Source organism: Oreochromis niloticus, linkage group LG12, assembly GCF_001858045.2.
Source record: "Oreochromis niloticus isolate F11D_XX linkage group LG12, O_niloticus_UMD_NMBU, whole genome shotgun sequence".
NCBI lineage: Eukaryota > Metazoa > Chordata > Actinopteri > Cichliformes > Cichlidae > Oreochromis > Oreochromis niloticus.
Genome location: NC_031977.2, coordinates 26,901,722 through 26,916,427, shown reverse-complemented (window position 1 = coordinate 26,916,427; position 14,706 = coordinate 26,901,722). Strand labels below are relative to the sequence as shown.

The 14,706-nt window shown below is 37.4% G+C and overlaps 1 protein-coding gene across 1 annotated transcript; it reads left to right on the top strand.

The window, feature by feature from the left end:
• Window positions 1-7,571: 7,571 nt before the first annotated feature.
• Window positions 7,572-14,433, top strand: LOC100708368 (granzyme K). The gene is made up of 5 exons (XM_005473578.2): window positions 7,572-7,666; window positions 9,099-9,240; window positions 10,093-10,231; window positions 13,222-13,491; window positions 13,608-14,433. The coding sequence occupies exons 1-5, from the start codon at window positions 7,603-7,605 to the stop codon at window positions 13,770-13,772; spliced, it is 780 nt and encodes a 259-aa protein (XP_005473635.1). The 5' UTR covers window positions 7,572-7,602; the 3' UTR covers window positions 13,773-14,433.
• Window positions 14,434-14,706: the final 273 nt, after the last annotated feature.

The following is a 14,706-nucleotide window of genomic DNA, read 5'->3' as shown; positions in this document are numbered from 1 at the left end:
TGATGGGCCAGATGGATGGGCCCGTGGCTGGATTGGTAAAGGGCAGAGAGCTCCAGTCCGACTCAGACGCCAGCAAGGTGGAAGTGGAGTACTGGTTTGGGCTGGTATCATCAAAGATGAGCTTGTGGGGCCTTTTCGGGTTGAGGATGGAGTCAAGCTCAACTCCCAGTCCTACTGCCAGTTTCTGGAAGACACCTTCTTCAAGCAGTGGTACAGGAAGAAGTCTGCATCCTTCAAGAAAAACATGATTTTCATGCAGGACAATGCTCCATCACACGCGTCCAAGTACTCCACAGCGTGGCTGGCAAGAAAGGGTATAAAAGAAGAAAAACTAATGACATGGCCTCCTTGTTCACCTGATCTGAACCCCATTGAGAACCTGTGGTCCATCATCAAATGTGAGATTTACAAGGAGGGAAAACAGTACACCTCTCTGAACAGTGTCTGGGAGGCTGTGGTTGCTGCTGCACGCAATGTTGATGGTGAACAGATCAAAACACTGACAGAATCCATGGATGGCAGGCTTTTGAGTGTCCTTGCAAAGAAAGGTGGCTATATTGGTTGCTGATTTGTTTTTGTTTTGTTTTGGAATGTCAGAAATGTATATTTGTGAATGTGGAGATGTTATATTGGTTTCACTGGTAAAAATAAATAATTGAAATGGGTATATATTAGTTTTTTGTTAAGTTGCCTAATAATTATGCACAGTAATAGTCACCTGCACACACAGATATCCCCCTAAAATAGCTAAAACTAAAAACAAACTAAAAACTACTTCCAAAAACATTCAGCTTTGATATTAATGAGTTTTTTGGGTTCATTGAGAACATGGTTGTTGTTCAATAATAAAATTATTCCTCAAAAATACAACTTGCCTAATAATTCTGCACTCCCTGTAGTTAGAATCAAAAGCCAAAGTAAAAAGATAGGTTTTAAGACGTGATTTAAAAGACGGGATAGACTCGGCGGTACAAATATGAACAGGGAGGTTATTCCAGAGTCTAGGTGCCACAGTTGCAGAGGCCCGGTAACCTCTCGACTTCGGTCGAGACCTAGATTGTGCTAGGAGCATCTGATTGGACGATCTAAGTGCTCTATTGGGATTGTACAAGTGGAGGAGTTCGGAAAGATAGCTGGGCGCTAAATTATTTCGAATTTTAAAAGTGAACAAAAGAATTTTAAAATCTATACGATATTTAACAGGGAGCTAATGTAAGTTGGCTAAAATTGGAGTGATATTTTCATAGATTCTAGTACCTGTTAAAGACACGCAGCTGCATTCTGAACTAACTGAAGCCAGTAAAGAGAAGAGTGTTGGAGGCCCAAGTAGAGGGAGTTACAGTAGTCCAATCTGGATGTGATAAATGCGTGGATAAGCTTTTCAAGGTCCTTTGAAGGAAGGAATGGCTTTGCTTTGGATATCTGACGCAACTGGTAAAAGCTGTTATTTACCACAGTGGAGACCTGTTTCTCAAGTTTAAAAGAGCTATCCAGGAACACTCCGAGGTTTCTTACAGTGAGCGAGAGATGGCTAGCAAGAGGGCCTAGGGCATCAGCTAACTGGTCTGGCGGAATGTGACTATCAAAAACTATGATTTCGGTCTTATTCTCGTTCAGTGTAAGAAAATTATGTGATATCCAAATTTTAACTTCATGCAGACAGTTGAACAGAGGTTGCAAAGAAGCAGACACATCGGATTTCAAAGGTGAATAAATCTGGATATCATCGGCATAACAGTGAAAGGAGATGTTATATTTTTTTAAAAATTAATCCCAACGGCAACATGTACAAAGAGAAAAGAGCAGGACCACGCACGGACCCTTGAGGCACACCACAATCAATAGGGGCAGAGGCCGAGGAGTGTAGACCCATAGCAACAGAGAACGACCTCTCTGAGAGGTAAGATTTAAACCAGGATAAAACTGTACCTTTAAGACCAACAGCATGTTCCAGTCTTGATAGAAGAATGTTGTGGTTAACCGTGTCAAAAGCAGCAGTCAAGGCTAGTAAAACTAAAACCACGGAATAGCCAGAGTCAACAGTTAAAAGAAGATCATTAAAAACTCTAAGTAAGGCTGTCTCTGTGCTGTGGAGAGGTTTAAAACCAGACTGAAATTTTTCGTTAATACCATTAGCATCTAAAACGGTCTAAAGTTGTTTTAGAACTACCTTTTCTAATATTTTGGAGATAAAAGGGAGTTTGGAGATCGGCCTGTAGTTAGTGAGAGCATTGGGGTCAAGGTTTTTCTTTTTCATAATAGGTTGCACAACAGCATGCTTAAAGACAGACGGTACACAACCTGATGACAATGATGCATTCAGTAGAAGTAAGATACAGTGACCTATAGTATGTAAAGCTTCCTTAAAGAAACGAGAAGAAAGAATATTGTGCGGGGAACCAGAGATTTTGAGATGATCAATTATATCTTTTAAAGCAGAATAAGACACTGGCTCAAACTGTTGAAAGGCAGTCAAGCATTCAGAGACTGGAACTGGATCTAAAACTGACGATGAATGAGATGGAAGAGAAGCCCTCAGAGCTGAGATTTTTTCAGAGAAATACTTTAAGAATTCTAGAACTGTTTAACAAACAATCTTGTCAAGACCAAGTTCTTATTTTTGGAGCACAGTTCTAGAATTCTTAAAGTATTTCTCAACATGTGCACCTGTAGATATATATATATATATTTATGTGTGTAACTTTCTCAGACAGAACTCTTATTCTTATCCTTTTTTAAAAAAAAAATTACTGGTGAAGAGCTTTTTATCTTGAGATTAAAGTGATCTAACCATGATTCAATGAAATAGACTCATGGGAACTAAAGCATGCTGATGTTTCCAAGCCTATGGTCAAATGTATCATGATTATTAAAAAATTTATTTAACTGCTGTATGATGAAGATTTAATGAGGCAGCAGACATGTAGGTATATTTTTGGCACTTTCAGATGCACCTGTATGTGTTTCTGAATGGTTGTTGTATATTTTGGTAGAAAAAAAGGCCCCTTGAGAAAAATGTTAAGATTATCACATTAAACAGTTATAAGTACAAACCAAGACCAAGTTGTGGCCATCTTTCTGGTGTACTCACAGATCTTTGTTGTTTCATCCTAAAATAGACATTCCTAAATTATACAGTGACAGCAGAAACACATACAGGTGCATCCGTCATATACTTACTATCATGTAAAGAAAAACTCCATCACACAGCAGCTAAATAAAATGTTTACAACAAATTTGACCACAGGCTTTGAAACTATATCGCCATGCATCAGTTACAATAAGTCTGTTTTGCTGACTCGTTAGATAATTTAAGGTCAACATAAAAGAAACTCTGCACAACATTCAGTTTCAGTGCATATAGTCATCAACAAAAAACAAGATAAGGAGAAATGTTTTGCTTGAGAAAGTTAGAGTGATATTGCAACTACAGGTTTTTTTTTACTCTAATCTGAGTCAGTAGATAAGTAGCTATTTCCTGTTGCTTGTTTTCTTTCCACAAGTAGAAAATTGCACCCCATTTGAACCAACATGTGTCACTGCTAATCATGCCAGAATATTCAGTCTTCATATTAGTCAGATGTGTCTGGAGTAAGAGTATCAAAGAAATGGAGATGAAGTGTGTTGACTGATTTTGTTCAAGAACAAGAAAAAAGAGCAACTACTGAGAATGTATAATTACATGCTAATGTTCACATGTTCAATTAAAGACATGTTCTGTAAGTTTGAACTGTGTCATTACCTTGTTTTTTTTTTTCATCTGTATTTCTACAAATAATCATCTGTTTATTGTGACATCATCCATGAATGTGCTGCACATCAGAAATCCCCTTAAAAAAAGTGTTCATATGGGCACTGTCACAGGTTCTCACTTTTCAAAGGAAAGCGTCTTCAACATTTGCAACTAAAAGTTTTAAGATTTTGTATCATTTATTTGTGCCAAGCAGTGTTGGGCAAGTTACTTTGAAAAAATAATTAATTATAGTTATTAGTTACTTCTTCAAAAAAGTAACTGAGATAGTAACTGAGTTACAAGATTCTAAAAGTAATTAATTACTTGAAAAGTAACTATTGCATTACTTTAAAAAAAATGTTTAACCCTCTGGGGTCCAGGGTATAATTGGCCATTTTTAACTACTTTTTATTTACCTCTACATTTCATCTTTAAAAATGATTTATTTTGCCTTGTTTGGTATCATCCTTTTCAGCACAACCTCACGTGTCTGAATTTACAGTTATGTTTTCATTTTGACATACTGTATTAACACAATTGATCTAAAATCAGACAAAAAACATAAAATCCGAGTAGAAAAAGTTATATTTTTTACTGTAACAACCACAAACATGTTTAATGAATCATATTTCATAACTTTAAATGCAAATATAAATTGTCAATTTTAAAATCATATGCACAAGTTTTGCAAATAAAGTTATTTGTAGCCATTTACCTTTTACACCTTTTTTAATAACCATTTCAAACTATTTACATAACCATCAGGTGTTCTGCATTCAATAAGATGCCGCACAAATTATTTGTGCCAATCCAAAAATTTCTGTCTACTATAAAGGAGAACATCACAGCCTGATACCTGCAGGTCTGAAAGCACGAGGTTTATCATTACTCTGGTTTTACGTGGTCTGTCAACACAATTTTAAAAACTGGTATATACCACCTTGTTGCTTTGTTATCTTGAAGTGGTCATGTGATTAGCTTTCCATGACTACTTTATTCTTCCTCAGTCAAACAGCAGTAGTCATGCGATTGTTTTGCCTCCTAGGTACAGGCTGTTACTGTTGTGCACATTTTGTATACTTACACTACAGGTATCAGCCTTTTCTTTACCAGTCGAACCAGCACATATCATGTCACTGGTGATAACAGGGTGATGGTTGTAATAGTCACAAGAGTTGTCTGTCTGTTGATCACAGTCACATTGGCAGACATGAGGATATCAGATGGTCAGCTGTTTTTAGTTAGTCCCCATCTAGCCACCAGACATTTGCTCCAAGCTGGAGGCTCCTTGACAGTGTTGCTCAACCGGAGAGATTTCACTGTCTTGGTTAGTCACTGTTTCCTTAAGCTGATGGAATGCGCTCCCAGCGTCACCTTAACCATACTGTAAAAGAAAAAAATTTGTATAGACAGTTAGTCAGAGAGATTTTATTTATCCCCAAGGGGCAATTACGATAGATACTTTGCCGACCGTACATATAATACACAAACATCACATTGGGGAGACTGGTCAGGCTAGGTAGCACTGGCCGGTCAACCACATGAGCAGCAACCCAGAACCGAACAATAGAAAATGCACAACATGAGAAAAGACGAGGAGAAAAAAGAACTCCCCCCAGACTGAGCTCCAACAGGGAGATCAGTTTGAGAACAGAAAAAAAAACACCTCAGCACACAGCATATAAATCATCACATCTCACAAAATTGAAGACATAAGCTTCGAAGGCATTTGGAGGGGGTGAGTGTAGGTCTGTGTCAGTGTACATGCGTATGTATGCATATGTGTGCGTGTGTGTGTGTGTTCCATGTTCAGCCGAGAGAAAGTGTCCCTTCACTCGGTTAGGCAAAAGTCGACAATCTTCGGTTGACGGGGCTGGCCTTGAAGGAGGGGTGAGAGAGTCACAATGAACAGTCTTGTTATCTAAGGGAGAATTTAGTTATTCCCGTCAGCTTTTGCCTTGAGCATCCAGCTGGTGCCAGGGGGGCCGCATGAGACGAAGATGGTGAATGTTTGGGTTTAGTGCGAACAACTGCATCCAACTTTTACAGTTGGTCTAATGTCCATCACTGGTCACCAATTCTCTCAATTCCCGTTCTTCTTCTCCAAGATCTTATCCATATTGCGTTCAAAAAACACAGTCTGACTACTCACAGCCCTGCCCATCATCTATCATGTCGGCCAGCCTTGTGGGATTTTGAACAGCTGTAGCTGCTTCTTGTTCTTCGATAAGCCAGGTCCCAGCCAGCTCCAAACAGCCAGAACTCTGTTATCGTGGTTCCGAATTGGTAGATGTCGTTCAGTGTCCTCCAACGAGACTGTCGCCAGACACACGATGCAACTGACCATCAAGTATCCGGCAGCAAATGTCTCAGCAGGACAATCAGGCTCTCCCAAGCCCAGGAGGGTGTCAATTTTGTTACGGGACCAGTTGATCAAATCCATTAGGTTTTTAGAGAACAAGTCTGGGAGACTCTCTGAGGGTTAGAGATAGGCAAGACTATACAAAAGACATGAGAAGCCAAGCAGGAAAGACAAGGGAGGGAGAGGGAGAAGAAGAAAAAGCAACCGCCTCCTTCAAGAGCCAAGAAGTATAAACAACACTTAATAAATATGTGTAATATTCCATATCCCTGGATAATGGCTGTTACTGGGCCTTGTGTAAGTGTAATTTTGTCTTAATGGCAATTACTAGCACACATTTCTTTGATTATTGTTCCAAAATAAATAAGATTCTCTATAATACTTCTGTGAAGATATTACTTACAAGATAGATAAAGATTTTTTTTAAAAAATTGCAATATTTTAATTTTAAATTTTAAGAAAAGTAAGGCCTCTGTTTCCTAGCCAGTGCAGTGGGCAGCTGTCAAAACCCATTGTGGATGGATTAATGAACCATGACCTAAAAAAAATTCTGCCATGTAACAAAAAAATCCTGCAGATGATGTGACTTTGTGTTCTGCTTGTTTACATGAAAGATACATTTATGAATAAGTAAATCTAAGTACAGTTAAAAACATTGCTCACTGGATTGAATGATGAAGAGGAGCACGCATAAGAAGAAAATACTGAAATTGCTCTGGAAGAACATAATGAAGAAGGAGGCCTTCTTACTTCTTTTTGATCAGATGTTGAATCCACTGAAACCCACTTTATATGCTTTATATCATCACCAACACAAATACACAGACACACACATAAACATGCGATGTAATGGTGGAGCTCAAACAGTCTCAAGCTCCGGTCATAGAAACATATGTACTTATAAAGTTTTCCAAATGCTTTGTTAGAATGCTGTAAAACTATAAGACTTTGAAAAAAAAATGAATTTATGAAGATAAATTATGACAAAAAGCGCAATGCCTTAATAGTTACTGAGAATAATTGTAGATGCAGTAGTTTTACCAGAAGATGGCAAATTACTAGTCTAGGCATTACTTAACACTCTGTTTTTGTCATTAGTAATTACAACCTGGCCTTTTTAATAATATGTATCACTGTGAACTGGGTTGAAGCCACACAGTGGCCACAAAATATAGTAAATACCACCATCTAATGGTGTAGCATTAAAACTTTGTGTCAGTGCCACAATGGGAGTAGGGTCATAAAAATAGAGACGTTTAATTAATTTACTCCAAAAAAGTCTGTGAGGACTGTCCCTCATTTACAGAGAGATATTAATTGCAGTGGGGACAGAATGTAAAAATATACTTGACCACAAATTAGTAACCATTTTACCATCTGTGTGGATATATTAATTTTGCTGACTCATTAATTCTGCGGTCAAACCACATCCTTGCTGCTCAACATATAAAACTGAGCGTCACTGTGAGTTTCAACATTCAACAACTGATCAAAGAGGTAAGAAGAAATGTCCTGCCTGAGGAATTTCAGTGTTTTCATCTCATGCATGTGTTTCTTCATCATCCAGCCAGGCAAGCAATTTCCTCTATTTTATTTTACATGTATTTTTAAAATAATATATTTTTCCCCATCTTGAAAACATTTTGAATGCAAAACATCAATGATGTCTGAAAAAGATTCTACAGAGCAACGCAAGGGACATGGGAGAAAAAAAATTAATAAGATGAACTTTTGCGAGAACTCACAAAACTTTGAACTGGTGGTTAGACGTCTCCAAAAATATCGGAGCAATTTTGCAAAAATGTGATGTCTTGAAGTTTACACGGCTACATTCTAACCTGAAAATATCTTAAAAGTTTATTTTGTGACCCAGAAATAGAATATTAAAACTAAGTAGCTGCTACCATTGTTGGAAACTGGAATTGGCTGCACCGCGCTATGAATTCTGGGATAGCTGACAAGCCAGGCGACGAAGGCTGTCCCAAATTCATGGGCTGCATCCTCCTGAGGCCGCATTTGTAGGCCGATTACGTCACAGTGATGCGATGAAGGCTGTCCAAATTCGTAGACTCCTCCGAATCCAGCCGACAAATGCGTCCTCCTTTTCCCTGAATTTGAAGGATGGGTCGGGTGTATACTTCATGGCCAACCATATCCCAGAATTCATAGCGCGGCCCAGTTTCCAACAATGGCGGGCGCAAATAAGTTTTAATATTACTCTTATTACTCTTTCTGGGTCACAAAATAAACTTGTAACATATTTTCAGGCAAGAATGTAGGTGTGTAAACTTCAAATATCTGCTCGGTTTATCAAGACATCACATATTTGCCAAAGTGCTCCAACATTTTCGAAGACGTCTGTTACCCGCCAGTTTGAAGTTTTGCGAGATCTCGCAAAAGTTCATCTTTTTTTTTTTTCTCCCATGTCCCCTGTAGGGCTCGGTAATATACTACTGTGTTACATCTATTAAATGTATTACATGTGACGTGTAAAACACGCATTACACATGTATTATAAAGCAGTTGTCACACGGTGTTTTATGTCTGTGAAGGTTCTCAGTCATCCAGGTCATCGTAGTCTAAGGAGCTTGGAAAGAAAAAAGCGTCTGGACTTCTTTAAGTTGCTTGAAAACATTTCACCTCTCATCCGAGAAGCTTCTTCAGAGTGTGTGGGTGTTAAGGCGCTCACTCACATCCTGGGCCATCTGACTTAAGGAAATCACATAATAGGGTGGGGCTAGGATTCACAATGAGTTCACCCGAAACCTTGGCTGATTGTGACCCTCACCCGTTTTCGCACCTTGGCTCGTGTGATTAGGTAGAGGATCATTAGGGGGTTCATTGTCCCTGTTGGGTGGGACACTCCCTAAGGCCTTAAATCTGGGACTCTCCACCATTTGACCTTAGAACTGAAGAAGCTTCTTGGATGAGAGGTGAAAGCAAATTTGATTTAAACATGGGCTGATTTTGTTATGTGACTGGATATTTTTTTTCTTACTTTAGGTCATGGTTCGGAGATTATTGGAGGGAAAGAAGTCGAGCCACACTCACTGCCTTTCTTGGCTCATGTGAAAAGTGAACGATTTACATGTGGCGGGACATTAATCCATCCACAATGGGTCCTGACAGCTGCCCACTGCACGGAGTAGGAACGCTTACTTTTCTTAAACTTTCAAATGAAAATATTGCAATATTTATGTTTAACTGAATGTGTGAAAGATAATACATAAAGAGATTTAAAAAGAGATCACAAGGAAAAGGTCTGTAAGACATGACTTGATCTGACAGCTTGGTAGATTAATGAAACCACAGGTTGATTACACTCCAAGAAATGACAAAAAAAAAAAATATATATATATATATATTTTTTCTATTCTAGCCTTCAAAATATTCATAAAAATACATAAAATATAAATAAGATAAATACATATAATCTTCTTTAAAGGTATTTTTGCTACCCTTGCTTTAGATATAGAACAAGAAAGGAGACACTAAAATGTGCCAGTTTATTTTGTCCAGAATCTTTTCAAGTGACATATAATACATTTTATTGCAGTTATTAATGTATAACTGTCTAAAATGAATGGAGAAAATAAAAAAAACAACAACATTTACAGCACTGGGAAATAAGTTATTGTTCATTTTTTATTTATACTTTGTCCATTTTCTTGTATGTTGTATCTTCACAGAGTATTTTGTTTGCAATAGTCATTGTCTGAGAGACAAAATTGCACTCAGTTAAAAAAAAATAGACATCACAGCTACATACACATGAAATATGCAATATATTTCATAATCTAAAACACTTTGTAGTGTTGAAATTTTCATTCAGCTGTGGGAAAGTATCTTGAAATTCATTTAAGGCTCAATAACAGCACTGTTAAAATTTTACACATATAATGGGGATACTATGATTATTGTATGATTGTTTTACAAACTCCTGACCATTTTACCACCATGTTACCATTTTATATACATGAACTGTCATTGTTTACAGTATGACTATAGTGATCCTGGGAGCACACTCCCTCAGGAAAGTGGAAGTTGATTCTTGGCAGGTCAGAGAGGTTGAGAAACAATTTCCTCATCCTGACTTTTCCTGGGTAACCACGGTCAATGACCTCATGTTGCTCAAGGTAAGCTGATCATTTACTGATAAATACCAAGTGAAGTAAAAGATAAACCCAGAAAAAAATACTTATTAATTTAATTAATATATAGATTTTATTTTTAGATAATTGAAGTATTATCTAAACATGTATCTTTTTTATTGTTATTAATTTATCTTCTGTCCCTTGAAACAGACATAAGGTCTTGTTAGATCACAAAATGATATGACGAAGCAAAGTCATACTTAGAACTGTCAGGGAATGAGGTGGAGGAGGGCCAGACATTAGAGCAAGAAGTGAAAGTTCAGAACGAGGACATACCAGCTTTTGAGGAGCCTGAGAAGGAGCAAAATGAGGACAGACAGAGTTCATTAGTGATAAGAAGTATTAAATGAGCTAGGGCTCTGAAGTTCTGGAATTTGGTTTATCAACCACCACACAGGAGACAAGCCTGTGAAGAGAATTGCCTTTCCATGGCAGACTTGTTGCATTTTGATTTAGAGTACTCATTTTCCACTCAAACTCTTAGTTGGTGTGTGTGTGTGTGTGTGTGTGTGTGTGTGTGTGTGTGTGTGTGTGTGACAAAGTGGCTAGGACTGAATTCATTTACCATTTGTCACTTGCATACATTGTTATTTTGTGTTCTGTTATCTTATAGTTGATCATAATGCTTTAATGTAAACACAGCACATGTAACCTTGCCTCTGCATACTATCCCGGGTCTGTTTGTGGTAGCACTGGTTACATTCATTACATCTGTGCAAATGTTCTTAAAGCTAAATGTCACTTCGTCCTTAGTTGATTAGAATCTTTCATTTGTTTATACTTACCATTGTGTGTTCCTCTGTGCATGTCCTATCTGTGAAACAGGTATATGGGAACGGCAGCCCCAGTACTTCCTGTTTTTTATAGGATATAATGTCATTGGTCATGTCAATTGGGTGTAACCAAATGAAGGGGTGTTTCTTCTGTGTAAAATTGTTTATTTCCTTTAAACTAACCTCATGAGTCGGACTTTGTGCAGAGATTGACTTTTCAAACCGTTTAGTTGGGTGAATGAGTTTGTTAAGTGAAACAATGATTTTATTCCTGTTTCTTTGTCTAAACTGTGTTCTTTAGTCAACCCTGTTTTCTCAATGGTAGAGGTTAATGAGGTTCAGATGTAAATGGAATTCTGTATAAAGCAGGTGAGATTTTGACTGCCAGGTTCTTATGTTTTGTGAAACAATTGTTGAAAGGCGATGCCGGAAAATAAAGAACACTTAAAAGAAACAAAATTCAGTTTGATTAAATTCAGTTCAAAAGGCTCTTATCTCCTCTTCTAGATATCGTCTAAAATGTCAGAGACCTGCAGTTAATAGTAGGGCTGCCACAAACGATTATTTTGATAGTTGACTAGTCACCGATTATTTTTGCGATTAGTCGACTAATCAGATCATGCATCCATTGGACGTAAAACGTACAGCTTATTGCACCAGCATGCATCTGCTCTTATATAACTATCATTAGCTTACAACTTTAAGTGTTTAAGGTATGTGCTAACTAAAAATAAAGACAAGATGATAGTTTTTTAAATTTTAATGACATTTGTAGTTTGTCTGGTGGAGTTTAATAAACTCAGTCGTCTGCTCCTTGCTATCTAAAATATAACAGGACACCGGAGTATATTCTCGAGCATCTCACACTTCTGATAATCAGTTGTCTGCTTGATGTTTATTCAGCTGTGTAAAAACTATAACTTTAATCTCAGCCAAACCGATTTACTCAGGAACAAATAAAATACTAAAAAAAAAGCCAAACAATATCATTTTTAAGTTATCTAAGTGACTTATATATCATGTTTAACCTGAGTAGCAAAAGACGGCGGTGGGTTTGAAAATGATTTGTCGGGAGTCCGGTGTTCTCACCGACTCTAGTGAGCCTTGAACCCCAGCTAGCTATCGAGCTGGTGGGTAACAGACGTCTCCGAAAACATCGGAGCGCTTTTGAAAATATGTGATGTCTTGATAAACTGAGCAGATATTTGAAGTTTAAACAGCTATATTCTCGCCTGAAAACATGTTAAACGTTTATTTTGTGACCCAGAAAGAATAATAAGAGTAAAACTAACTAGCTGCTGCCATTGTTGGAAACTGAGCAGGGCCGCGCTATGAATTCTGGGACACAGCTTCTTCTTCTTCGGGGTTTAACGGCAGCTGTCATCCTTCTTCATGCAGTGCTGCCACCTTCTGTTTCAGTCCGTTATTACACTCTTAAATCCTACTACTTATTCCTGCGTCTTTTGGGATCTTACATAGCTTCAAACGACGCGTCGACTATTAAATTGGTCGTCGACAATTTTGATAGTCGACGTAATTGTGACTACTAGACTAATCGTGGCAGCCCTAGTTAATAACTCCTGTTATTATGGGCTGTGAGTCCCTGCTCAGGCTCCTCAAAAGCTGATATGTCCTCTGAGATTACCTGACATTGGTTGAAAATGTGAGGTAAATCCTGCTGTCCACTACAAAGGACAATAAATAAGTTTTGTTTTGGAAGGGGTAAAACTACTGTGCATTTTTGAAATCCTACTAAATCAAAGCTGAGGCTCTCAAATTGAAGAAAAAATGTAAGTTTAAGCAGCAGAATTATAATATCTATAAAAAACATTTTAAAAAAGTATCACTTAACCTCGGCTTTGGCATAAAATATAGATTGCATAAACAGTGGTTGACAGTGCAGTCTCAGACTCATTTCCCTGATAGAGGACAAATATTAATTGCTGGGTATTACTAGGAGGATAAAAGGTAAAAGCAGAGTTATTCTCTTTAATGTATTTTTGTGTATATATAATTAGATTTTTCAATAACTTAACACACCTGTTGTCCATTTACAAAACAAAATGTATAAATACATGAGTGGGGGTTCAAGACTTTAGCACAGTGCTGCATGAATACTTACATCATGACCTGCTCTGTAAAGGTCAAATATAAACAGTCATTATCAGTATGTAACATGTCCATTTAATTGTTGCTCAGCTTAAGGAACCAGTGACGCTAAACAAGACAGTGAAATGTCTCCGGTTGGGCAACACTGTCAAGGAGCCTCCAGCTGGCAGCAAATGCATGGTGGCTGGATGGGGACTAACCAAAAACAACCAACCATCTGATGTCCTCATGTCTGCCAATGTGACTGTGATCGACAGACAAAAATGCAATTCTCGTGATTATTACAACCATCACCCTGTTATCACCAGTGACATGATATGTGCTGGTTCGACTGGTAAAGAAAAGGCTGATGCCTGTAGAGTAAGTATATAAAATGTGTGTATTTTTATTAGTTTTCTGAATTAAACGGGCATTTTGGCTTTTTCAGATCCACAAGTAGTCAAAGAATGACTACCATGTATTTGTTCTTGCTGCAGGGGGATTCAGGAGGGCCACTGTTGTGCAATGGGGTGCTGGTTGGAGTTACTTCTTTTGGAAAGAAGTGTGAGAGTAAAGAGAACGTACCAGGAGTCTACGCATTTGTCTCAAACAAACAACTCAACTGGATCAAAGAAACAATGAAGTCATATGAAATGCCATGAATCCACAGGCATCAATACATATGAGCTAAGCAAGACAAAAATCTTGAATGCTTTTACGCTTAATCTGTCACTGCTTTCACCATAGAAACTACACATATATGATATCAGCCCTTAGTACTTTCCACTGCAGAAACATAAATCCAAATCGTCTTTTTAGCCTTTCTCTAGGGCAATCATTGTGATGGTTTGTGGATTATTTGATTTTCCAAAACTGCATTTTGGCTGCTGTTACTGTAGAGTCTACATAGATGTGGTTATTTCTGAAAGAATTTCTACAAGAACAGTTCCTAAAATAATTTCTTCTTGCAGTGGAAAATGACCTTTACCCATCTTTTATTGTCCTACTTGTGAAAAAATAAAACTTACTACTGTTAACTACAAAATTTTGTTAATCTTTTTCCAAATAATATAAAGTAGCCAGAAATATGAGTGCTACTTGTTCCAGCAGATGTCTGCTACTACTGCAATAAAACCAAGTAAACAGTTTTTTTTTTTGTTTGTTTGTTTGCTTTTTGAGCATGATAAGATGAAAAAAAATTTGGATAAAGATTTTTTTTTTTTTAAACAAAGATTTGTTCTTGAAACCCCCAGGCAACATTTTTATATACCTTTATCTATTATCTATTTTCTAATAAAGCTAATGGCATGAATAAAAAAAACAGATCTTTCCTTCTCGCTTTCATTATTTGTACAGCAATTCTTTTAAAATTCTGTCTTTTTACACTACCTCTGAAACCTTTAAAAATGTTTGTGATCCAAAACTGACAGTCTTTTATTTTTAGTATTCAAATTGATTAACTTTTAATGGATAAGAAACATTTTAGTAATTGTATTTTCAGGAAACAAACCAGCAGATGCAAAGTAATCTTCTGCGTCCGTATGAGACACTCTGGATTCTCAATCGACTCCAATAGAATGCCGCTCGTGTCGGTAA